The sequence below is a fragment of the Oncorhynchus clarkii genome, chromosome 16, assembly GCF_045791955.1.
Source record: "Oncorhynchus clarkii lewisi isolate Uvic-CL-2024 chromosome 16, UVic_Ocla_1.0, whole genome shotgun sequence".
Lineage (NCBI taxonomy): Eukaryota > Metazoa > Chordata > Actinopteri > Salmoniformes > Salmonidae > Oncorhynchus > Oncorhynchus clarkii.
The window spans coordinates 51,116,939-51,142,871 of record NC_092162.1 but is presented as its reverse complement, the minus strand read 5'-3'; the positions used below and the strand labels follow the sequence as shown (position 1 = coordinate 51,142,871).

General features: G+C 42.1%; 2 protein-coding genes across 8 annotated transcripts; both read right to left on the bottom strand.

The window, feature by feature from the left end:
• Window positions 1-283: 283 nt before the first annotated feature.
• LOC139368670 (E3 ubiquitin-protein ligase TRIM33-like) lies at window positions 284-19,700 on the bottom strand. 7 transcript variants are annotated; one of them, XM_071107841.1, is made up of 21 exons: window positions 18,907-19,700; window positions 15,130-15,248; window positions 14,847-14,994; window positions 14,300-14,432; window positions 13,961-14,077; window positions 13,548-13,662; window positions 13,024-13,170; window positions 12,711-12,828; window positions 11,616-12,034; window positions 11,048-11,233; window positions 10,538-10,594; window positions 9,865-10,074; window positions 8,688-8,829; window positions 8,433-8,496; window positions 8,020-8,182; window positions 6,007-6,425; window positions 5,683-5,806; window positions 4,687-4,761; window positions 4,165-4,317; window positions 1,301-1,351; window positions 284-1,114 (listed from the first exon to the last, which is right to left on the bottom strand). In XM_071107841.1, the coding sequence occupies exons 1-21, from the start codon at window positions 19,679-19,681 to the stop codon at window positions 863-865; spliced, it is 3,987 nt and encodes a 1,328-aa protein (XP_070963942.1). In that variant the 5' UTR covers window positions 19,682-19,700; the 3' UTR covers window positions 284-862. The 7 variants fall into 7 exon arrangements, with proteins under 7 accessions (XP_070963942.1, XP_070963941.1, XP_070963943.1 ...); XM_071107840.1 differs by having other exon boundaries at window positions 11,616-12,038; window positions 12,712-12,828; XM_071107842.1 differs by having other exon boundaries at window positions 8,020-8,164; window positions 11,616-12,038; window positions 12,712-12,828.
• Window positions 19,701-20,859: 1,159 nt separating this feature from the next.
• Window positions 20,860-23,699, bottom strand: LOC139367685 (pre-mRNA-splicing factor SPF27). The gene is made up of 7 exons (XM_071105970.1): window positions 23,254-23,699; window positions 22,638-22,730; window positions 22,402-22,472; window positions 22,089-22,250; window positions 21,774-21,824; window positions 21,524-21,604; window positions 20,860-21,430 (listed from the first exon to the last, which is right to left on the bottom strand). The coding sequence occupies exons 1-7, from the start codon at window positions 23,344-23,346 to the stop codon at window positions 21,304-21,306; spliced, it is 678 nt and encodes a 225-aa protein (XP_070962071.1). The 5' UTR covers window positions 23,347-23,699; the 3' UTR covers window positions 20,860-21,303.
• Between the last annotated feature and the right edge of the window lie 2,234 nt (window positions 23,700-25,933).

Below are 25,933 nucleotides of genomic sequence, written 5' to 3'. Positions count from 1 at the left end.
GGGCGGGCCACAACCTGCTGTATCTGGGCTATTGGCCATAATTGGCTAAAGTGGGCATGCAAGTAATCCATAGCCAACCCTGCAGTAAATCGTGACATACTCACAAATCACAGTTTGGGACAAGATCGACTTCATTAACAAATGTACTCATATAGATGCCACATAGGCCATTTGAAACCAGAGAAGTTGGTTCTTAGGGGAAGTTGACCTTAAAACAATTTTTTTCTCAGCCTGAAATGAAGTCTTGTCTTGCAACATTGATATCAATACTATTTACAGGAAATATTTGAACATATTTTATTTATTGATGAAATACCAAACAAATCACTGGTTTTTCCTCAATTGTTTTCTCTTATTTACAGCAGGTCAAATATTTCAACAAACATACAACAAATACTTGGTAGGTAATTAATGTCAAACTTTATAGTACATCAAGATTAGGGGAAATAGGAGTTTCAGATACTTTATAAAGCAAGTTTCACAGATTTACAAACATAAATGATAATAGAAAAAAAGACATATTATTCATTTAACTACTGCAAACAAAATTATACTTTAAAACAAATCATACTTTAAAATCTGTACAAGCACTTTCTTAAACATCCATAAATTGCCACAGAAGAGGAAATGGAGGTCTTTAAAAAGTCCAGTTTGCCGGAAACACAGATTGATTTAATTTCTATTTTACAATAACTCTTTAAAAAGAGGAAAATGATGAAATAAACCTGTACATTTGTACAATAGGTCCTGCATTTTACGTATGTGGTCTTAAAGGGAAAAAAAGCAAAAAACATGAGATGAGGAAGACAAAATCCTTTTACTTCTCTTGACCTTCTCTTTTCCTCTTTTAACACAATGATTCTCACTTGATGTGCATCGGCTTTTCATCCGTTTTTAACCGCTTGCGTTTAGGCTGCACAAACTCATCCTCGGAGTCTTCTGTGAGATCCGCCTCCTCTCCCTCTCCAGCTGGGGCCTCGGGCTCCTCGGGAACCTCTGGTACCTCGGGCTCCTCTGGTACCTCAGGGAAACTCTCATCTGGATAGAGCTCCAGCAGCCTCTCCTCAAAGTACAAACTCACAGCTTTCCCTGCCTCCGCCACCTCGGAGTCCGCCTGCCGGGAGGGAGGGAAGGAAAGAGGTGGAGAGTATGAGGAAGGGCGAGGTGGGGTGTGCGGGTACCATTGAACAGGAGGGATGAATGGGTAAGGAATGGGAGGAGTACATTAGTAGGTTAACATTCCTAGTGGCAGAGTGGGCAGCTGAACCTTTACCCTCCATGTGTATTAGAAACAGCTTACCTGCACATTACTCTGTTTCTCCTCATCATATACCTGGATTATTCGAGACATCTAAAAAAGGGGCGATAACAGTACAATAAAATACAAAAAAGCAGAAGGGGAGGGGGGGATTTCACAGTACAGACAGGTTATAGGTAACAACCATGTGTACCGTCACTACCCTAGGTCTTTGGGCCTAAGGAAAATACACTCCTTAGTTAACTTGTGTCCAAATATGGTTTGTGTCTGTCATCCCTCCATAAACTTGTTTCACTTACTGAGGTTGCAGCTTACAATCATTGGGTAAATCTTGTCATTACATTTCCAAGCTAGTCTAGTCTATGGTCTGTCTTTACCTGGCTGCTTCTGCCTGCTGAGAGAATTCTGAACAGCATCCATAGCCTTGCTCTGGGTCCTGGCATATTCCTGGGAGTGACAGCTTTCACTTTCTCTCCCTGCTAAATTGTTTAGCTTGATATACTATCCTTGACACTGACAGTTCCTTCACTGATACCTAGTAAGTGTCCTTGGAAATCGTAACTTATGCATAAGTAGCATATATGGCACATTGAGCTGAACTGCTGACTATGTCAACTGCAGTTAATAGGAAATATTTTAACGTCACTATCACAACTCAGTTCCTCATTGATTTTCTCAAGGTATCATATTGTTTCCCTCTGTTCCATTTCAAATCAATGTTGAATACCAACCACTTTGTAAATTACCTTTCCCCCTAAACACATCACTTGAAAACATGTTCGACACTATATCAAAAGGTCCAATTCAGATAGACATGTTGACTTACAAAGCCAAAGATGAAAATCCTACACACATGGGACAAGTCTTTTACATTCAAAAAGTTAAGTATTTGGATTAGTATCAGATTTAAACTATTCATTATTACACTAAAAAGGAGAATGTAGCTTCTTTTTCTTTTTTTTTTTTTACAACCAAATCTAATTTTGATGGAAACAGCATCTTAAAAAAGGTACCAGACCCTTTTCGTGCAATTTCACTTACCACTAACCAGCGCTTCATTTCCTTATTCTCTTTGTGGAATATGTGGGCTCTGATAAATATGAACAAAGGCTTCAAAATCACCCAAATTAGTCATTTTAGAAACAGAAAAGCTATTAGTATATTGTTGCAGGTCTTTACATGTTGTACACATGAAATTGTGGCATTCTGAACTTAATCCACAACGTTATATTTCATTTTGTTGCAAGTCGACTGCTTCGTCCATTCTACAGGTAACTGCCAAAGTAAAAGGAAACACTTGAGTAAATGAGGGGTATAAAGTATATTGAAAGAAGGTGCTTCCACACAGGAAGTTCCAGACACTTATAGAATTTATGCCAAGGCGCATTGAAGTTGTTCTGTTGGCTCAACACCCTATTAAGACAATGTTGGTGATTCCTTTATTTTGGCAGTTACCTATAGCAGCAGGCTACACTGAGAATGGAACAGCTGAATAGGGGAAACAGCTCAAGTCGCACAAAATGGAATATAATGTTGCAGATAAAGTTCGGAACGACAATTTCATGTGTTCAACATCCCGAAGACCTACATCACTATACTGAGAGCGTTTCTGTTACTAAAATTACGCATGTGGGTGTTTTTAGAGCATTTGTTCATGTTTTTTTCAGAGCCCACATACCACACAACAAGGATGAAGAAACATATATATTTTTTAAATCCCTAGTTGCAGTACATTTCTCAAAAACAAGTGAAATCGCAAAATGTATTATTTTTTGAAGGGTCTGGACCATTCTATAACATTTGGTTGTAAAAAAGCTAAATTCTGCTTTAAGATCCAGGACTTGTGTGGCACAGTCAATGACAACTACACTGAACAAAAATATAAACGCAACATGTCAAGTGTTAGTCCCATGTTTCAAGAGCCAAAATAAATAATTCCAGAAATTTTCCATATACACAAAAAAACTTATTTCTATTAAATTTTATGCACAAGTTTGTTTATATCCCTGTCAGTGAGCACTTATCCTTTGCCAAGATATACCACCCCTGTCAGGTGAATGGATTATCATGATCATTACACAGGGGCACCTTGTGCTGGGGACAATAGCTTCTGACAAGGGGAACTGAGGAGTATTTCTGTTTGTGATTAAAGCCCTTTTGTGGGGAAAAACTAGATCTGATTGGGTAGGTGTGCAGCCATGGGGTGCCAGTCATGTGAAATCCATAGATTAGGGCTTAATGAATTTATTTAAATTGACATTTCCTTTTGTGAACTGTAACTCAGTCAAATCTTTGAAAATTGTTGCATGTTGTGTTTATATTTTTGTTGATAGAAACAGTTAGCTATAATGAATACAGACAAAAAGCAACCCATTAGCTGTTTAAAGGGTAATCTCTGCAAGAAAGTTATTTAGAATGACAAATCTCTGAACTAATATATTATGGCAATTATAGTCAATGCTTTATAAGTTTGCTTGTTTTGTTAACTCCTCAGTAAACAAATCAAGAAGTCTTATGACAGCAGACTATCCCACTACGTACAAAATAACTGACCAGAAAGACATTACATTAGTGGCCATGAAAATATTCAGGTTAGAAAAACAGCAAATTAGTTTGGCAACACCACATTCACAACAAACAGTAGTGTGAGTACACAGTAACTGCATTCAGTCATCCAGTGTTAATCCCTGTGGGTGCACAAGTCCATGCCAAACGGTGTGATAAAGATCAACCTTCTGAATAATGTATTCCCACTGTCAGCATACAGTATTAGTGTGCATGTGGCCTCCTGCATCCATTCAACTATCAATCAGCCCCCTCCCCTAGTTAAATAAAGGTTAAAAATAAAAAATAAAACCATATTTTTTATTTTTATCTCCTCATGCCTGGAAGTCATGCCCACTCACCTCATTGTACTTGGCACAGTTGCTGAAGACCAGGCGCACATCCGAGACAAACTCCTTCGGGCTCTGATAGTGTTGGACATGCTTCAACTGTAGCTTCTGTTTCACCAGGGTCAAGTCCATGGGCTTCTTGATGATCTTGTAGTAATTAGGGATCTGGTGAGAGGGGAACACTGTGGTTTGAGAGCCATATTGGTTCATTCATTTAACATACAGAACATTATGGTTATAGCCACAATGATTAAGTAATGTGGTGCTAGGTGTATAGGGCAGGGTCCATAAACCAATCAAATGTATTTATAAAGCCCTTTTTACATAAGCAGTTGACACAGTGCTTTTACAGAAACCCAGGCCAAGACCCCAAAGAAACCAATGGTATAATAAACAACACAGTGGCCAGGAAAAAGTCCCAAGAAGGAAGAAAACCAGAGGAGGCTGTACTCAGTAAAGGGGAAGAGTATATTTGGCCATCAAGGTCAGATAGAATAACGGTGGCATTGCCTTTTACATGCTTGAGATACTTACAGAGGGAGGGACAGGCTCCTGGAACCCCTCACTGAGATCATGGCAGAAAACATACAGCAGGAGGCGCTCACACCTCTGCAGGGAGTGAGAGATAGGGGTGGTGGTTATGCAGGAGAACATTACACAAGTCCTTATCATTCCTCAGCTAGAGAGAGACTGAGGCATGTGTCCCAATGTCTGAACGCAGCAAATAAAAATGGAAGGAGTCTGGCTTCATGACTACAAACATACTCAATACAAGTTGCCAGGAACTCACATACTCCATTTTAGTCTTTTAACAGACGCTCTTATCCAGAATGACTTGCAGGAGCAATTAGGGTTAAGTGCTTTACTCAAGGGTACGTCGACCAATTTTTAAAAACTTAGTCGGCTAGGGGATTCGAACCAGCAACCTTTCGTTTACTGGCCAAACGCTCTTAACCGCTATGCTACCTTAGAGAGCTGTACTGCCTTCATTCACACTGATTCACTCCTCAAATATGAGGGCATCTTAAGTAGGGCTCTACAACTCTGTTCCCAGAGAGCTGCCTTCCTGTAGGTTTTCGCTCCAACCCCAGTTGTAACTAACCTGATTCAGCTTATTAAACAGCTAATTATTATTACCATCAGGTGCGCTAAATTAAGGTTGGAGCGAAAACGTTCAGGGCGATATCTCTCCAGGAACAGGGTCAATGAAAATTCACTGATGTACGTAGTGAGGAAATGTATTGAATTGGCAGTGGCAGTAGAAACTACTAATCCTATGGAAAGTCCTTCCAACTGTAAGCAGGGAAAGACCTAGGTGTGGGGTGTCAAACTTATTCCATGGAAGGCCTAGCGTCTGCTGGTTTTTCCTTTCAATTAAGACCTAGACAATCAGGTGAGGGGAGTTCCTTACTAATCAGTGACCTTCATTCATCAATCAAGTACAAGGGAGGAGTGAAAACCTGCAAACTCAGCCCTCTGTGGAAAGAGTTTGACATGTTCTAGGTATTACAGGTGGATGGCTCCACTGACCCTCTGGTCCTCAGGACTCAGGCCCTGCTCACTGTTGTCCTTCTCGTCACGAGGCTCGTCGTCAGGCTGGTACTCCATCTCCGGGCTTGCCAGGCTCCGGCAGAACGTGCACATCCACTCACCACTGAGAGGGGAGAAACAGAAAGAAAATGTGAAGCAATAATCCAGATATATAGACATAGACATGGAAAAATGATAGCTGATGTATAGCAAGTTATCAGCATCCAATGTAAAAGGCTTTGAGTTAAAGGTGCTATATGAATGAAATTCATTCTCATTCTGACATCTACTGTAGTCAACGCCGGCCGCGCATCCGGGGCTCACCTCGGGGAGCACTTCAAGGTGGGGATGTGACAGGTGATGTGGAAGACTTTGGGGCAGCGGTCGCAGCAAAGCAGCTCTCCCCCGTTGTTGCACACAGCACACCAGTCCTCGTTGGGGTCGTCCTCCTTCCCACCTGCCCCGCTCTGGTTGGTCCCCTGTGCAGTGCGTGGAGAGCGCAGGGCAGCGGATGCGGCTCCCTTACCATTGGTCAGCAGTGCGGCAGAGGCCACAGTGGATGTGCTGCTGGTGGTGATAGGGGCGTTGCCAGGCCTGTTGGCCCCACTGCAGGCCTCCTGGTCCTGGGGCTCAGTTTTGACATGCTCCCCCACCTTCTTGAGGATGTCCTGGACAGAGGAGCCAGAAGTCACAGAGCCCAACACGGGGAGAGGGGGAGTACATCTGCTCTCTGAACTACTCATCTGTGGGACAAAGCACACACACAAGAACAAAAAAACTGGGTTAAGTACATTTAGAATTCTGGTTTAGCGTCAAGAAGTGAGGCCGAAAACCTCTGTTGTTCAACAAACAAGCATCTTATATAGATAGCCTCAGGTAGACCGATACCTGCTAGATATAAACTTAGCAAAAAAATAAACATCCTCTTTTCAGGACGCTGTCTTTCAAAGATAATTCGTAAAAATCCAAATAACTTCACAGATCTTCATTGTAAAGGGTTTAAACACTGTTTCCCATGCTTGTTCAATGAACCATAATTAATGAACATGCACCTGTGGAACGGTCGTTAAGACACTAACAGCTTACAGACGGTAGGCCATTAAGGTCACAGTTATAAAAACTTAGGGACACTAAAGAGGCCTTTCTACTGACTCTGAAAAACACAAAAAGAAAGATTCCCAGGGTCATCTGCATAAACGTGCCTTAGGCATGCTGCAAGCAGACATGAGGACTGCAGATGTGGCCAGGGCAATAAATTGCCATGTCCGTACTGTGAGACGCCTAAGACAGCGCTACAGGGAGACAGGACGGACAGCTGATCGTCCTCGCAGTGGCAGACCACGTGTAACACCTACACAGGATCGGTACAACCGAACATGACACCTGCGGGACAGATACAAGATGGCAACAACAACTGCCCGAGTTACACCAGGAACGCACAATTGCTCCATCAGTGCTCAGACTGTCCGCAATAGGCTGAGAGAGGCTGGACTGAGGGCTTTTAGGCCTGTTCTAAGGCAGGTCCTCACCAGACATCACCGGCAACAACTGGACCAGACAGGACTGTCAAAAAGTGCTCTTCACTGACTAGTCACGGTTGTCTCAGCAGAGGTGATGGTCGGATTTGCGTTTATCGTCAAAGGAATGAGCGTTAAACCGTGGCCTGTACTCTGGAGCGGGATCGATTTGGAGGGTCTGTCATGGTCTGAGGCAGGGAATCTCAACGCTGTGCGTTACAGGGAAGACATCCTCCTCCCTCATGTGGTACCCTTCCTCTTCCTGACATGACAATGCCACCAGCCATACTGTTCATTCTGTGCGTGATTTCCTTCAAAACAGGAATGTCAGTGTTCTGCCATGACCAGCGAAGAGCCTGGATCTCAATCCCATTGAGCACATTTGGAACCTGTTGGATCGGAGGGTGAGGGCTAGGGCCATTCCCCTCAGAAATGTCCGGGAACTTGCAGGTGCATTGGTGGAAGAGTGGGGTACTATCTTACAGCAAGAACTGGCAAATCTGGTGCAGTCCATGAGGAGATGCACTGCAGTACTTAATTCAGCTGGAGGCCACACCAGATACTGACTGTTACTTTAGACCCCCCCCCCCCCCCCTTTGTTCAGGGACACATTCAATTTCTGTTCGTCACACGTCTGTGGAACTTATTCAGTTTATGTCTCAGTTGTTGAATCTTATGTTCATACAAATATTTACACCTGTTAAGTTACCTGAAAATAAACACAGTTGACAGTGAGAGGATGTTTATTTTTTTGCTGAGTTTAGAGATTGGTCTAGCAAGCTAAAAGGAGCTGAAAGAGCGGGGCAGTTAGGTGTGTTACCATGCACGCGCTCCTCCCTCCATCCTTCCCTTGTTCCGTTTTGACGTTGGAGGTGGTGGTTCCTGAGAAACCACACTCCTTCTCAGCTCCGGGCTCCTGCTTGACTTTGACCTGCTGTTCCATTGGGCCGCTTGCTGGCCCTGGCCTACCCGCAGATCCACAGCTTATGAGACACACACACAAAATACCTCCCTTACATAAATATATGTATAACTATGTATGCCAGTGAGATTAATTGTTCAGGAGTGACTAGCTTACTCAAATGGTTCAGTATCTGCAATGCTACCTTCTACCCATCCTATGGATGTTTCACAGTTTTATGTAATAGTGTCATTTTCTCATCATTGTCTCACAGTAATGCGAGAGCCCTTGTGTTTGAGCAGAGGTCTAGTGCTTGGCCTGTGTGTCATTACCTGCCCCTGCTTCCTGTGCTGGACGTACTGGATGGCCGCACAGGCGTGTGGGAGTTTGATAAGCCTACGGGTGGGAGATAGACAGTGAGCAAGGATGAGGCAGTAATATAGAAGTCATGTAAGAAAAACAATTTCTTCGTTAAACGTGATAGCCATGACAGTGATTTGAGCAAATGATTTAAAATCATAGATTGGATTGAAGCTGTGTGTGAAGAAAGTGTTTGTGCTCGTTGTAGTAGAGTCGTCCTCCAGTACCTGAGGAGCCAGGGGAGTGTGTGGAGGGTCCGTGGGAGAGGTTCATGTTCCCGGGGGGCCCCAGGCCCAGCTGAGGGTATGTGCTGGCTAAGATGTAGCGACTCAGTAGGGCATCCAGGCTGCTGGAGCCCGCGTCTTCCAGCTGATGGCGCCACAAACATCCAGCCACAGGATAACACTGAATTAGTGGTCATTTTTAGTTCACCTTGTGAACATTTCTGATGAAGTATCGCCATGTATATGTATGAGCACCACATTTGATTTTATCTAAGTTGAGCCAGGTTCCGTTCCGCTTCCTACCCCCTTCAATGAGAACAGATAGGTATGAAGCAGTATGGCAGAAACTATACTGAACAAAAATATAAAAACACAACACGTGAAGTGTTTCGTGAGCTGAAATTTAAAAAAAATCTCATTTTGCTCACAAATGTGTTAACATCCCGGTTAGTGAGCATTTCTCCTTTGCCAAGATAATCCATCCACCTGGCAGGTGTGGCATATCAAGAAGCTGATTAAACAGCATGACCTTTACACAAGTGCATCTTGTGCTGGGGACAATAAAAGGCCACTAAAATGTGCAGTTCTGTCACAAAACACAATGCCACAGATGTCTCAAGTTTTGAGTGAGTGTGCAATTGGCATGTTGACTGCAGGAATGTCCACCAGAGCTGTTGGCAGAGAAATGACTTAATTTCTCTACCATAAGCCGCCTCCAACATCGTTTAATAAAATTTGGCAGCACGTCCACCCGGCCTCACAACCACAGACCACGTTGTAACCACGCCAGCCCAGGACCTCCACATTTCTATCTGTAATAAAGCCCTTTTGTGGGGAAAAACTCATTGATTGGCTGGGCCCTGCTCCCAAGTGGGTGGGCCCAGTCATGGCTGCACCCCTGCCCAGTCATGTGAAATCCACAGATTAGGGCCGAATGAATTTATTTCAATTGACTGATTTCCTTATATGAACTGTAACTCAGTAAAATCTTTGAAATTGTTGCATTTATATTTTGTGCAGTATACATTGAATATTCATCATATTACTCATACTTATCCATTCCCCTCAGATCTACAAAAAGCAAAAGGGTGGGGGCCAGGAGAAAGGATGAGAATGGAAGCAGGCATGGTGAGATTTGGAAGTGCGTGACATGTGCCTGGTCCCAGAGGGCTGTGTGCACCTGAATGGGGGGGATGTTTGGTAGGCATGGCAGGTTCTCTGGGTTGGTGACGGAGGGGATGAGGTCGATGGCGCCCACTATGGGGCTGGCGGGGCCACGGTGGGCATGGGCGCTGGCCATGCTGGCACTGGTGGGACTGGTGGGGTTGGCAGCGCTCACGTTGTGGAGAGATGCCACTGGGAAGGGTCCAGCATGACCTGGGTTTGAATGCTACAGGGACAGAGAAGGAGGAAGTCAAAAACTAGAGATTTTCGGCAGGATTGAATATTTATTAATTGTTTAATTCTACCAGGTCTACAACGTGCTGAAAGGTCATTTTTGGAAGCATAATCACGAATCATGCCCATGCAACAAGAAACACGACTAATAGGACTGTGACGATACCAATATCGCAATATTCTTTCTATGGCAAAAACACAAAGCAGACCGAACTATTTGGTCCTTTAAAAACCTGCTGTATGTAAAATATAGTGTGCTATAGCTAGGACAATAAATAAATGTGACTCGAGACAACATCATGATGTTTGCTTCCAACATTAGGGATGTTTTCCTTAAGACGTTAAATCGGCTTTGCGTTTTGTTTCCTTGCCACGATACCAACGAGTATCGCGATACTGGTATAGTCCCGGCCGTAACGACTACCATTCACGTATAAGTAGAAAAAGTGCCAAACCCCAGTGAGATGTAACAAACGAAACCTGTGGTCGCTCATCTCAGAATCTACAGTCATCTAAACACAAAAAGGTACCCATACATACACAGTGAAAATCCTACTACCAAATGGCAACAGTTGTGCCAATCAGTAGTACCGGTTTCTGCATAAAACATATTACATTTTAATCATTTAGCAGGCGCTCTTATCTAGAGCTTACAGGAGCAATTAGGGTTAAGTGCCTTGCTCAAAGGCACATCAACCGATTTTTCACCTAGTTGGTTCAGTGATTCGAACATGGGACCTTTCGTTTACTGGCCCAACGCTCTTAACCGCTAGGCTACCTGCCGCCCTATTGTTTACTGTATATGTGATTGTTCTTGTTGATTATTTTATGGATATCATCTTTGGATGTGTTGACTGATCAATTTCCCTTTTGTGGAGTAATAATGTATCTATATCTCAACTATAACTCAATTCATTAAATCTTTTTATCCCCTCAGAGACATAATGCAGGTGGTGTAGTCTGACCTGTCTCTGCAGCTGGGGCTGCATCATGGGGGAGTACTGCTGGCCGTTGGGCATGCGTGGCTGGGCGCTGGAGCTGGGCATGCGGCCCTGTCCCGGGGGCAAGCGCAGGTGGTGGGGGGGGTACATGTTGGGCCCGCCGTTCATGGGGCCCCTCTGCTGGGCCTGCATACTGATGAGGCGCGGGGGCTAGTGAGAAGACACAGCAGAGGACAGGCAGTTGTATTTTCTGATAAAAGTATAACTCATGAACAAAATCATTATAGCAACAGATTATAATATTCAGTACTATTATAGATCCAAAAAAACATTTAACCTGGGTTGACTAAAGCACTTCCGAACAGTGATGTAGTGGGTGGGTGGGTAAATGCTGATCACTGTTCACAGTGAGTAAATTAACACTTTCTATATTTTCAATGCCTTTTTCCACAATAAGTGGATAAATGCTTGTGCAAAATAAACTAAGTGAGTAAGCGGTGTTAAAATGAATTTACCCTCCACTACACCACTGCTATCGATGAGAACAATGGTACCCTAAAAACATAAAGACATTCAGTACTCCTCAGTCTACCTGCTGCTGTACCATCTGAGGTACAGCCTGCCTGGGGTGCTGCTGAGACATTTGGGAGGCAATACGCATCTGTTCCTGGATCCTCTGTTGGTGTTGCTGCTGTTGTTGGTGCTGCTGCTGTTGGTGCTGCTGCTGCTGCTGCTGTTGTTGTTGGTGCTGCTGTTGTTGCTGCTGCTGCTGTTGTTGTTGCTGCTGCTGTTGTTGTTGTTGTTGGTGCTGCTGCTGTTGTTGGTGCTGCTGCTGCTGTTGTTTCTGCTGGGCGAAGGCTTGCTGCTGCATGTGCTGCTGCCGGAGCTGGGCCAGATTGATCTGCCCGGGGCTTTTGCCGTGGCCTGGATGGCCGTGGCCCGGGGAGATGGGCCCCACCATAATGTTGGGAGGGTGCTGAGCCTGGGGCATCTTCTCGATCACCAGGTTCCCTACAGTTGGGGGATGAGAGAGGAGAGGCTAAAGTAAGTGACTGAGTGTATGTCTATTCCAAACCAAACCATCAGCTGTAGGTAGTCTATGCCAAACCAATCCATCAGCTATAGGTAGTCTTTGCCAAACCAATTCATCAGCTATAGGTAGTCTATGCCAAACCAATCCATCAGCTATAGGTAGTCTATGCCAAACCAATTCATCAGCTATAGGTAGTCTATGCCAAACCAATTCATCAGCTATAGGTAGTCAATGCCAAACCAATCCATCAGCTATAGGTAGTCAATGCCAAACCAATCCATCAGCTATAGGTAGTCTATACCAAACCAATCCATCAGCTATAGGTAGTCTATACCAAACCAATCCATCAGCTGTAGGTAGTCTTTACCAGTCCCCTAGACATTACTGTGTCAAATGATCTGCCATCCTACCACGATGCAAAGGATACAAGCGTAAAAAGAAAAAGGCACAGACATTTAATGCACCGAGTCCAAACTGTGAAACTATGCCAAACAATCTGCCAATCTTGTGGTCACCATTGGGAAGCACTATCATCAGTGTGCAGGTAGAGAGGCATATCTCCCGTTCTATGCAATGCTTTATACTGTACCATCGGTGGCCAGAAACAGATTTCCCTGCATACTTCCCTGCATGTAGAGTAGTAAATCCTCTCACCTAGGTTGACCACGTTCTTGGCCCAGAATGTGGGGTCACAGAAAAAGCGAACAGCTCCGTTAGCCTGAGGCACTGGTTCCAGTCCAGCCTTCAGAACCTTGCGCAGCTGGTAGATGATCTGCAGACACATATGAAGATATTGGGATGTTATTGGTTTGCAGATACTTTATAGACTATAGTTTATAGAGAGGATCAATTTAGGATAGGGCAACTTCTGCATATTATAGTGCACTCTTTGGCCTTTGTGGAGAATAGGTTATGTGCGAGCTTTTCCCGGAGACTGTTTTTGTGTATGTTTATCTGTTCTCCGTACCAGCCTCTTGCTGTAAAGCAGGGCGGTGCTGCTGCCGCTGTTAATGGCAGAGTGGGTGAAGTTGAGCACATGGAGGATCTGCCTGGCCAGGTTGGCGATGTCTGTCTGCTGGGTCAACAGCTTCATGCTCCTCTCCTTAGTCACACTCTGGAGGACCATGGGACAAACGGTAGGGAAAAACATTACCAACAGGCATCCATCCGCCTATGTAATCAGGGTAAAGGCTGAACCCTTTTTTATTAAATTAAAACAGTATCCAAGTAATGTCACAGAATAAACTTCACATCATATGGCAATGTAGGAGCCAAATTAAGTTCATAGTGATTTCTTTGGTATTCATTCTTCTCAATACATAGGCCTAGACAAAACACTGAGGGTCGGTTTACCGAACCCTCGTCTTGGATTAAAAATCTCCATTGAAAGGGTGTTTTAGTCCAGGACTAGGCATAATCTGTCTCTAGGCCTGAAAGCATAATGAGTTGAGTTCAAATGCATTCCTTGCATAGGTACCATGATGGCCTTACCTCAAGCTGCTGCAGTAAATACTTGCCCTTCTTGTTGATTTCGTTGATAAGAGTGAACACGGCTATCTTGATGTCATGTTCCACCTTCTTATGGGTATCAGTAACTTCCTTTATCCTGGATGGAAACGGGGATGGAAACAAGGACACTTAAACTAGAGACACACTAGTAAACAATAAAAGAGCACTTTACTTCTCAACCCATAAACAAGCTCTTATGAAATCTCTGTAGGGTGGGGAAGTGGCCCCTAGATGCTGATCTTGGGTCAGTTTAGCCTTTTCCCCACCTATGGTTAAGATTAGGATTGGAGAACGGGAAGATGATTCTAGATCTGTACCTAGGGGAAAGTTCACCCTGCAGCTATGAAGTCGCCAAACAAGCCCCGTTCACAGGAGAGATGGGAATGCTGCTGTACCTGCTTGTCACCTGAGAGTGAGAGTAGTGAACATAGGTCTTTTTCTCCTGCAGTTTGACCATGTGCGTCTCAATGATGCCTTTCTGGTTCTGGAAGGCCTCCTCCAGAAACTGGTACCTGAGAGAAGAGAAACTCTGTTCAGCAAGGAACACCAAGGCTTAGATCACTGGACTAGATTGCGGTTTTTCTCATTGTGCCCAATCCTCAATGGATATGTGTGAATGTAACACAAAACCAAACTTATTACCATCCACCACCACTACCGACCAGAATTCACTACAGATTTTGATTTCCTATTCTAAAGATCATATGTTGTCTATGCAGTACTGCATGTCCTACCTGTGCTCCTTATGCTCCAGCAGTTGGCAGTCCCGGCAGGTGAGTGTGTCACAGGTTTCACAGAAGAGTTTCAGGGGCTCCTGTTTGTGGATGGGACAGAACACAGGCCTCTGTTCCGACACACCTACAGACTCTACAGAGACCGAGAGAAACAAAAGAAAGTATGAAATAGAGAGAGCAATAACAATACAATTGTTTTTATTTGTTTTTAAGAGTGAAAGAACATGTGAGATAAAGAAATACATTAATTAATACAGAGTATAGTACTGCATGTCAGCTATTCTGAGAACCAGCAGGGCCAATCTACTACTACTGGAGCACTGACTGATTCTGCAGCATGTTACCATGACAACAGCCAGTCAGCTGTGAAGTTATAAGGCCTGGATAAACTACAGCCATCCTAAGAGTCACCAAATGCCTACACCAGAGCCTTCTACTTGCAAATAGAAACCTCCAATCTACAAGTCCAACTAGGCTATGTCAAATTGTCACTTGATATTCTAGGGTATCCATCACATATTGTGTTTAGGTTTGTTGGACAATTTACCTTCAGAGACATCCTCTTTCTTGCGGATTTTGTGGTCCTTGGTGATTTTGACCCTCTGGTGAGCCTCGATGCAGGTTTTGCACAACCACTCTCCACATTCTGCACAGAACCCAATGGTATCGGCATTGTCCTCACAACTGGTGCACATCTGAATGAGACAAAACACACAACGCCACTTAGATACCTAACTTTGGCTAGATGCAGCTGATAATGAGGGAGTTGTATTAAATCAACCATCCACTTGAACTTAACTGAATTAAATTAGAGTTAAATTGTGGTATACCTGTGCAGATTTTTCATCTGAAGTCTTGGAGGCCTCGGTGGTGTCCTTGACAAAGTAGTTGTCAATGATGTCACTTTGTTTGCAGTCTTGACAACAAACTACACACCGCATGACATTCACTAGAGTAGACCGAGGAAAGAGACAAGATAGAAGCACTGGTTAGGCCTATAGCCTAAGTGGTGAAATTGACAAAGAAATCATCATTTGAAATCAGCAACAACAACAAAAAACTATTTTCTCACTAATAGTTTGCATACAGATACTACAGAGGTCAGAGGCAATTCAAAAGGCCTGTGTAGAAAAGAGATGGATGCAACCATCAAGTTGGATCAACTACTTTTAAACTTTTGGCAACTTGTCCCAACCACAAAAAAAATTGTGAAAATGAGTTTTATTGCATCTACAATCTGAACTGTGGGGGTAGCTTTGTTTAAAAAACATCTGCCATGTCAGTTCACCTTTTACAATTGGTTGGTGCTTAAATGTATTAATAATAAAGATGCTACAACTGAATTGTTAAGTACCATAATAGCGGACTATGAAATACATTATAGGGCCTAAGTAGGTGGGTGCTACACATTGGTGGAGGATGAGGCAGTTCCCCTTTGAGGGTTGGGATTATAAATCCATTAAATTATCATATTCACCCCAATATTTCATATTATTTTCAAGATTTCTGAATAATGACAGATTCATATATTCATATGAGACACACAAATCAGTGAGCTGTATCAAAAGTGGGCAATGATGTGATGAAAATACATATCCTTCAGCTAAATGTTGAATACATAATCCTTAACTGCTCCACCCCCATACTTAACTCCTCTCAACTCCCTTAAACCCATTAATTACATTTCCGAGTACATTACTGGATGCAGCACAAACCAGCTCAATCCAGTTTGAGCCAGTCTATACCGGCTCATGCTGCACACAGCCGGTTTGGTGTAAGCCCCAGCTGCAAGGGGCTGTGAGTGATTGGCTGTGAGTGCAGCTGAAAGGGTTTAGGAGACCACACCACCAAGACTGATCTGCCACTGCAGCTGTGAGACTTTGAACTGAGGCAAGTCAGGGAGCATACAAAACGCATACATGCAGTGCACTGCATAAAAACTGTATCGAAATAGAATTTCACATTTTTCAAAATCATGGTCTGTTATTGTTACATTATACCATTTATATGACCAAATAGGTGAGGCAGAATGTCATGCATGAATGTTTGAATATAACATAGAAAAGCAGACTAGGGGAAATATGAAAATGGCCAACTTATTAAATAGACATAGCCCAATTCTGTTGCACCTGTCATGCCGGACCTTTCGAATAGCCTAGCATATGATGCTGACAATCTTGTACCATTAGTTCACATGTTTGTTTATTTAATGGTTAGGCTGTACTGCTACATATCTACATTGAATCTAAAAACAGATTCCACATTCAGACAATTGCCTTGAGGGCAAGGCAAATAAACCAAAATATAACATTGTATGATTGGCCTAATACTTAATTTAGGCCTATGATTATCATTTGAATCTTTGTAAATAAACAGTGTGTATCTTCAAAATATGTTTAACACCATGATATTGATCTCATGGACTGCATCCATAGTTCAATCTTTAAATGTGAGTGTTTACATTTCCCCAAAACAAATTCATCAGCTGAAGGGAGTCTATACCAAACCATCAGCTGTATGGAGTCTATACCATCGGCTGTAGGTAGTTTACACCAAACCAAGTGGCAATTTTTTCCCCCCCTAGACTTAGTGCAAATAAGGCAATATGAGCTGGCATTGTAACGAGTTAGGTCTAGGTCTATTATTCTTATTTAGGAGTTTATTTAAGTTTTACATCAAATTCATTGAATCTTTGCCATGTTGATAAGACAAAGTGGGTCATAATAGAAAAAAAGAACAACCCTTGGGTAGTTCTGACCACAGTGGCCAAAATACCATAGGCATCGAATAGAAATAGGCTGGTCCCAGATCTTTTTCTGCTCGTCGGCACTCATTGCCTTCTCAAATGCCATTATGACACATCGGCCTACACCTGGTCTGGTCCTCCTAGATCTGTTTGTGCATATTGCAGCCAACCCCCTATAGTCATTGTCAATGCCAAAAGTTTGGCACATCAACGACCATAAGGGGATGGCTGCAATACGCAAACAGATCTTGGAGGACCAGACTAGGTGTAGGCCGATGTGTCATAATGGCATTTGAGAAGGCAATGAGTGCTGGCAAGCAGAAAGGGCAGTGTTCCTGGGCATTATCAAATGTATCGTAATGGTCGGGGATCAGACATGTTCAGCCCATGGCCTAACTACATGGTCTGTCCACATGACCACCCCTAGAAGGTCCCAACTATATTGGAAAACATTTTACCTTGATTTAATGCCAGAAATAAATGCTGGAATTGTGTTCTTGGTTGCCCATTATCTAGACCTAAGCATTTACTTACCCATAAAATGTATGTAAATTAGTTTTGAATGTCAGTAGTTAGCCTAAGGTTAATGTAACAAGATCTGGTTTACTAGAATTTAGTATTAATAGAGTCAAAGTAAATAGTAATCCACAATTGTGCCTAGGGAAAAATAGGCATGGACTAAACATTACATAAAACTGCAAAAAGTTGGTGAGTTGACTTTGGACATTACTGTGTAGGTGAATTGAATCTGCAAAATGCTGAATAATTACACCTGGAAAGCCAATAATTTATTCTTAGCAGAAATCAAGAGCACCATGTTTCATCTGTCATTTGATTTGACAATGGCATTATAGGTCTATGTATAATACATATAAAATAATTAGGTGGATGCCTATATTGTCCTATTACACGTGTATATTATAAACATGTATGAATGCAAACTATATTTTTTGCAAATCCCAACTCCACATTATTTGTGTTAAATGCCAAGATTTTTCGCCTTGTCGGTTCCAGTATTCGAACTAGCTACCTTTCGGTTACTGGCCCAACGCCTTAACTTCAAGGCTACCTACACCTATTCTGGTGTAGTTGTCATGTCATGCAATGATCATGTTGTGCGGATGGACAAACCTCCCACCTTGAGAAAGGATGGCGAAACTGAATTTTGGGTCCTAGGCCAAGGCGCTTTACTGATAAGAGAAACTGAGAATAATTATATTCTGTATCTGGCTGTGGGGCACATGTGACATTCAATATGAATCTTCTTCTGGCATAAACGAACCATGCAACTCTATGTACATTTACTTGAAGAGCAGTGCAGACGCAAAGTTAGGTAACGTTAACAGAATGACGGCACAAACCATATTCTGTTATCAAATGTTGCATATGGACTGTTCTTCGAGTAAATGTGTTTCTGTAACATTTTCAGTGGAAATTGTTACATAGTCCTTGTGCATAGAGTTGTATGGATTGTTTAACTTTACAATCATTGGTTTTTGTTTGACACACATTTTAGAGCAAAAAATCTGAGTCTGGGTGTTACCTTGGAATAGCCCATAGCCAGCCTATCAGGCCCAGGGGCTGTTGCCTATTCAGTATGCTGTTGTATTACCATAACTAGATTAGGGCCATTGTGAAACATGTTATTGTAAGAGTCACAATATGAGTAATATATATATACACACTATCTATCTCCAAATCACAGCTAGTAATCAGTGAAAAACAATATTATTATGCTTGCTGACCATTTGGCAGCTGCATGGTACTCAACGTTTATACATAATTGTTGATACTTGGTACCTACACTACAGTAGGTAGCAATTGTGCATCCCCTGCCCACTTCAAAGTTAACTACACTCACCTATGTGGGTGTCTGGCTGTCCGTTCGGCCCAGGCACCTGTACGGTAACTTGTCGCTCTGGCAGTGGGATACATTTCAAGCAAAATGAGTGAAGACACGGTAAGAGTTTAGGTTCACAGTCACGGGTCTGGAGACTTTGTTTACACACAGCGCAAGTATCCATAAGGTTTATTGGGATGACGGGGTTGGCTGGTGGAACTGTTGGAGGTGGGGACATATCGGTTGTGAGTGCTGGTGAGGTTCCAGCAGTATCCCCAGCAGCCGAGGACTCGGTTGTCCCCCCATTGGTGTTCCCAACTGGGCTGCTGCTAGTGCTGCCTTCTCCCACTGCGCCCGCGCTGTTGCTGCTAGCGTCCCCTCCTCCGCTAACGTTAGCGGGTGTAGGCACCTGGGAAATATTCTCCTGGGATTGTGAATCCTCTCCTTCTTTCGAGTTCGACTCTATGACAATCACCGCATTCACATTTTTCAATTCGGTTGTCCCACCATTGGTGTTCCCAACTGGGCTAACATTACTGCTAATGCTGCCCTCTTCCCCTGTGCCCGCGCTGTTGCTGCTAGCGTCCCCTCCTCCGCTAACGACGTCGTTAGCGGGTTTAGGCATCTGGGAAACATTCTCCTGGGATTGTGAATCCTCTCCTTCTTTCAAATTTGTCTCTATGGCAATCAGCGGAATCACATCTTTCAATTCTGGGTCTCCGCTATCCTCTCCCTGAGGTTCTGAATCTAATTTGGAAGAGCTCTCCATATCCTCTTCGCCTTTGTTGTCCGCCATCTTCCTTCCTCTTTGAACCGCAACCGGCAGGACGTCCTACGTACCGAGTAAAAAACGTGTTGTCCACGTCATTACGTAATTCACGGTCTTAATCTTTGACTGTGTCAATAACAGAGTATAAACATTCCAAAATAATTCGTAGGACCCAAATATGACAGGACATTTTAATGTTTGGATAATATCAAAGTAATGCTTTACATTTCCAAAACATTTGAAATATTAAAATAAAAATCTAATTTCATGCACAATTTTTTTTGCATCTGCTTAGTTTAGTCACGCAAAAAAATAGTAGGCCTGACTCATTGTCATATGACAGCAGGGAATTCTGCAATAGAGTACCACAGTATGAGTCATAATACCTAGCGGTCAATCAGGGATATGGTTCCAATCATTTTCCCACCATTCATTTTCCCATAGGGGATTTTAGAAACACTAAAAAAGGGCTGTTTCATATAGGCTTACCCTGGCGTGACGTTTTGATAACCGTATAGGTCTCTCTAGGACAAGGAGACTTATCAATTTATTTGTCTGTATTTACCCCCCAAAAATGAAACGCTAATTAGCTGCTAATGTGGCTATCATAAAAACTGCAAATGCCATGATAATCTGGACAAAACTGCTGAATCGAGGCAAAAGTAAGAATCTCTGGATTAACTAAATTGAGTAATGAATAAATTGGCTACATTTCTTTAAATTGACAATTCTATGAACTGTCTTGTGCAAGTTTTAAATTGACACATTACCCGTTAGCAAAGGTGTCAGAAATGACATGCAGGAGCTTGCTAGGATTTGTAGTTTTGCATATGTCTACTTCCATGCTAATTAGCATTTTCAAATTGAGAGTAAATAGAGCCGAATATACTGATAAGTCACCTTGTTTGAGATTTACATGGTTATTAAATAATCACACCAGGGTAATCCTACACGAAACACAGCCCTTATTTTAAGTGTTTCTAAAATCCCTATTGGGAAAAAATAATGGTGAAATTACAATTGGAACCAATTCCGTTTGACCGCCAGGTTTTATTGGCATTATGACACCTCCACTGTGGGGCTCTATAGCTTCTCATTTTCAACTTGGTTAATATTCACTGACAGGCTTTTTACAGGCAAGAATCAGGGCCCATCTGTTGGTAGTACTTTTGACAGTAGACATAACCAATCCATGAACAAACACACATGTTTCAACATCATTTTATTATAAGTCTATTTAAAAAAATTAAAATATTACATGTACAAAAACTTATTGTATCACAAATGTTCTAAACATGCTAGCATGTTTTTGTGCTTGTCTATATGGGAAGAAATCATGTGAATTTGGTAGACAGCATCATTAGTTATGCTTAACTCTACCTCAATTTAGAACTACTTAAATTGACAAACATTTAAAAATTGACCAGAGTTCACTTCTTAAGTGATCTCGAGGTACAATGAAAAAGTTCTTTACACGACCCATGGTTTTTGAATGGTCACTGTCTGACACTAATGTAAAGAAACTGTGGAGCCAAGGCAAATATGTTCTTCTGAAAGTTTGGAGAGTCCTTTTCTTTTCATGTTGGTTCTCAGCTGCAAGCTTAACATTTTATTTTTTTGTAGAAGGGGTCTCGCACAAGGCTTGAGTTCTAGAAGTCCTGTCGAATATTTTCCTTGTTCTCGTCACCCTGTTGCTGTTTGAGCTTTCCAACTTCATTCTCCAACTGGACGATGGCACGTTCAATCTCATAGTTCTTACTTACGAGGGACACCCAACTGTTATGAGAGATAGCAAGGATTTAAAAATCATTGACAATCATACCACATTTAGAGAACAGTAATGAAAAATACAACATTTACAGAACTGACTTTGACTCCAGCTCTCTCAGCTTGGCCCCGCCTGCAAGCTGATCATTCTTTCGTTGCCAGTTCAAGTCCTGAATCTGCTTTCTGCAAAAAATAACACACAAACAGAAAAGGCTGTTAAAAAAAACATTATGCAGAAGCTTGTTGACAGTTTGTGTCAGACTCTTTCCAAAACTACAACTAAACAAGCTAACCATGAATGTGATACATGACTTGTAAATCGTAACAGAATGTTTTCACACCATTTACTTACCTACATTTCTGTAGTTCCTTTTGAGCCAATTCAATCATAAAGGCCAGGTTACTGTAGAGTGAAATAATGACCAATATTAAGGCAATGTCAAAAAGTTCCTGTGAACCTATACTTTACTCCTCAGGACAAGCATGTGTTAAAAAAACAAAAAAACAAAACAAAACAAAACAAGGATATTCTTTCCTGTCCGATTTAAATCACTAATCGAGCCCCATTTGTTAAATCAAATCAGTTTGGTTTTCCTCTGTGACTCTTTCCTGGACTTTAAGATAAATGAAGAGCTCTACTGTGCACAGGCAGCAGCCACTGACTCACTCATTGTAGACCTTCCATGCGTTGGTGCCATAGTGTGCCATGAGTTCCAGGTTCTCAATGCGCACTGCCTGATGCTCCAGCTGAGCCATGGAGTTGTTCACACAATCCTGCCATGCAGTGATGTCATTCTTCTGCCCTGACGATGGAGCAGGAAGCTCATATCTGCACAGGTGAAAAATAAAACAGTTGGGTATACACTCAGGACAACGAGGGTTTAAAGGCATCACTTCCGAACTGAATGTGTGATTGAATGTTAGCAATATTTTTTAACAGGACTTTTTTTGCTATGTGCAAAAGAGTAGACTGGGTTGACCTCTTCATGCTGAGAAGTTCCAGAGGCTGCCGGGCTGCTAGCCTCTCAAACTCGTTCCTCATGATTTCAGTCTGATGGGTGATATATAAGCATTAGTATTTGCTTCACATAATGTAATTGTAGAGCATCACAGTTGACAGTCAAAATCCATAAGCATATTACAGCATGACATTATGTGCATATTCATTTATGGCTTTTTGTTTTAATAGAATGTGGAACGTGTAAGTGATACTTACTTCAAAGGTAGTGAAATCAGGTGTGGGTATATAACTGAGATAGTTCTTTGTAGGTCTGTATCTGCGAGTCTCCTCTTCTACCAAGGCTGCTGCCTGTGTATGGAAATGAATACATATGAACAGTCAGCATAGTACTACAGTAACTAGCTAGACTCGTACCTCTTTGAGGGGTGACCTGGCTAGCTAGCTACTGTATGTTATTGTACGTTAGCCGATGATGGCGGTTGCTTGAGGCATGATTCTAACACGACCAGATTAGCAAGATAATACTTTTTTTTATTGACAGTAGCCACGTTGACGTTACTTTGCTTCCATGGCTTACTCATGTCTATCATAGGTCCTTGGGACGTCACCCCATTTTACGTTGACATTTTAGTCACTTAGTAGACGCTCTTACGCTTTGATCACACCGATAGTGTTATGGTACACCAGCAGTACATTCACTGTTGCCATCCCAATAAAGTTGACATGTGAAATTATTAAGGTTAGGTAAGGGACGTTCTAAGGATCCCTGATTGCACTAACTTTGTCAGTTACTTGCCTGCTAGCTAACTATAGCTAGACTAGCGAACGTTAGTCAGCAACTGATAACTATGCCTATAGAGCAGATACTTACCGCCTCTCTGACGCCAGCTGCATCATAACCCTGGTCAAAATACGGCAGGGCGTCTACAAATACTTCACCAGCTACTGATGAAGTTCCAGACATATTCAGTTCAGTTGTTTGTTTACTAGCTAGCACCGCTAACTAGCTAGTTGTTTTAGCAGCAAAACAACGCGGTCGTCACTAGTTACCACAGCCACAAAGTCATAAACCCCGCCATTTATATAATTTGTCTTATCATTTCAAACCTAACCCATCTACCAACATCAACCCCAACCTTAAATTATGATCAAAAAGCAAATGTTCGTTTTCATGATTTTTTTTTACGATACAGACAATTTGAACTTTGTGGCTGTGCTAATTTGTGGAATCCTAACAACGTGGCCGGCCCGAAGATTTTTATAACTAAATCAAGATAGCCCACAGTCTGCCATTTTCAATGGGAACACATTTGTCATAGAGGGGAGAACAAGCAAGGATGTGGGCCGAGCTTATAACACGAGCTTGCAAGATCCTATTGGCGCGTTCTAGCCTATATCTGCATATTTCCGTTAGGGAACGCCACCTCTGAAGTGCGCGTGTGCAATAACTAAATTCGCCTTTGCACTCCTTTTAAATAACGATTTAAAAAAAAAACTTTTGCAAAGGTAAAGTCTACTAAACTTAGTCCACTCTGTTCATAACATATTCTAGTTTTGGGAACAGAAAACTGTATCGAGATCAAATGTTTCATCGATGAGAAATTTTGCACAATGTCGGCCAAAATCAATCATATTCCATATTTGGTAATGAGTGGAAACGCCAAAAGTATGCAACACATTTATACATCCGGTGAAAGATCTGTCTCATTGTTCTATCTGTGGCCACTCGCTCCTGCTGTCTTCCGGGAGGCTGAACATATTTTCCATTGGCGTTTGATGGTGGCCTTTGGTTTTACAGCGCTCCCTACGCCCTGGAGTAGTTCTTTATCTAAATTAGTTTTTCATATGCAACATAGTAAACATAGTAGTAATAACATAGTAGTAATAATATCTAATTTGCATCCTGAAGTAAGTGTTTATTATGTAATAGTTTATTTAGGTCAGTGTTTCCCAAATTCGGTCCTCAGGACCCAAGAGGTGCACGTTTTGGTTTTTGCCCTAACAGTACAATGCTGATTCAAATGATAAAAGATTGATGTTTACTTGAAATCAACTGTGTACTGCTATGCCAAAAACCAAAATGTGCAGAGTTTGGCAAACCCTGGTTCAGGTCATTAGGACTAATTAACACAAAAATAGCATGCCATTAGGAAATAAAATATAAAAATATGTTGTTGGTGACAGTAGTGGAGACATGAATGAATACCACACTCACATTTAGTACGAGCACATTTATTTAAAAAAAATGTATGGTGGACATTTCACTTGCAATTTTTTAAATATATATACATAGTACCAGTCAAAAGTTTGGACACACATTCATTAATATTTTTTTTTTTACTATTTTCTACATTGTAGAATAATAGTGAAGACATCAACACTATGAAATAACACATGGAATCATGTAGTAACCAAAAGTGTGAAAAAAATCAAAATATATTTTATATTTGTGATTCTTCAAAGTAGCCACCCTTTGCCTTGATGACAGCTTTGCACACGCTTGGCATTCTCTCAACCAGCTTCGAGGTAGTCACCTGAAATGCATTTCACTTAACAGGTGTGCCTTGTTAAAAGTTAATTTGTGGAATTTATTTCCTTCTCTATGCATTTGAGCCAATCAGTAGTGTTAGAAGATGGCCCTATTTGGTAAAATACCAAGTCCATATTATGGCAATAACAGCTAAAATAAGCAAAGAGAAACAACAGTCCATCATTACTTTAAGACATGAAGGTCAGCCAATGCAGAACATTTCAAGAACTTTTAAAGTTTCTTCAAGTGCAGTCACAAAAAACATAAAGTGCTATGATGAAACTGGCTCTCATGAGGACAGTCACAGGAAAGAAAGACCCATAGTTACCTCTGCTGCAGAGGAGAAGTTCATTAGAGTTACCAGCCTCATAAATTGCAGCCCAAAAAATAATGCTTCAGAGTTCAAGTAACAGACACGTCTCAACAGCAACTCTTCAGAGGAGACTGAGTGAATCAGGCAATCATGGTCAAATTGTTGCAAAGAAACCACTACTAAAGGACACCAATGAGAAGAAGAGACTTGCTTAGACCAAGAAACATGAAAAATGGACATTAGACCGGTGGAAATCTGTCCTTTGGTTTGATGAGTCCAAATGTGAGATCTTTGGTTCCAACCTCAGTGTCTTTGTGAGACGCAGAGTAGGTGAACTGATGATCTCTGCATGTGTGGTTCCCACCATGGAGCATGTAGGAGGAGGTGTGATGGTGTGGTGCTGCTTTTCTGGTGACACTGTCAGTGATTTGTTTAGAATTCAAGGCACACTTAACCAGCATGGCTACCACAGTATTCAGCAGCGATACGCCATCCCATCTGGTTTGTGCTTACTGGGACTATCATTTGTTTTTCAACAGGACAATGACCTAAAACACATCTCCAGGCTGTGTAAGAGCTATTTGACCAAAGAGAGTAATGGAGTGCTGCATCAGATGACCTGGCCTCCACAATCAGCCGACCTCAACTCAATTGAGATGGTTTGGGATGAGTTGGACCACAGAGTGAAGGAAAAACAGCCAACAAGTG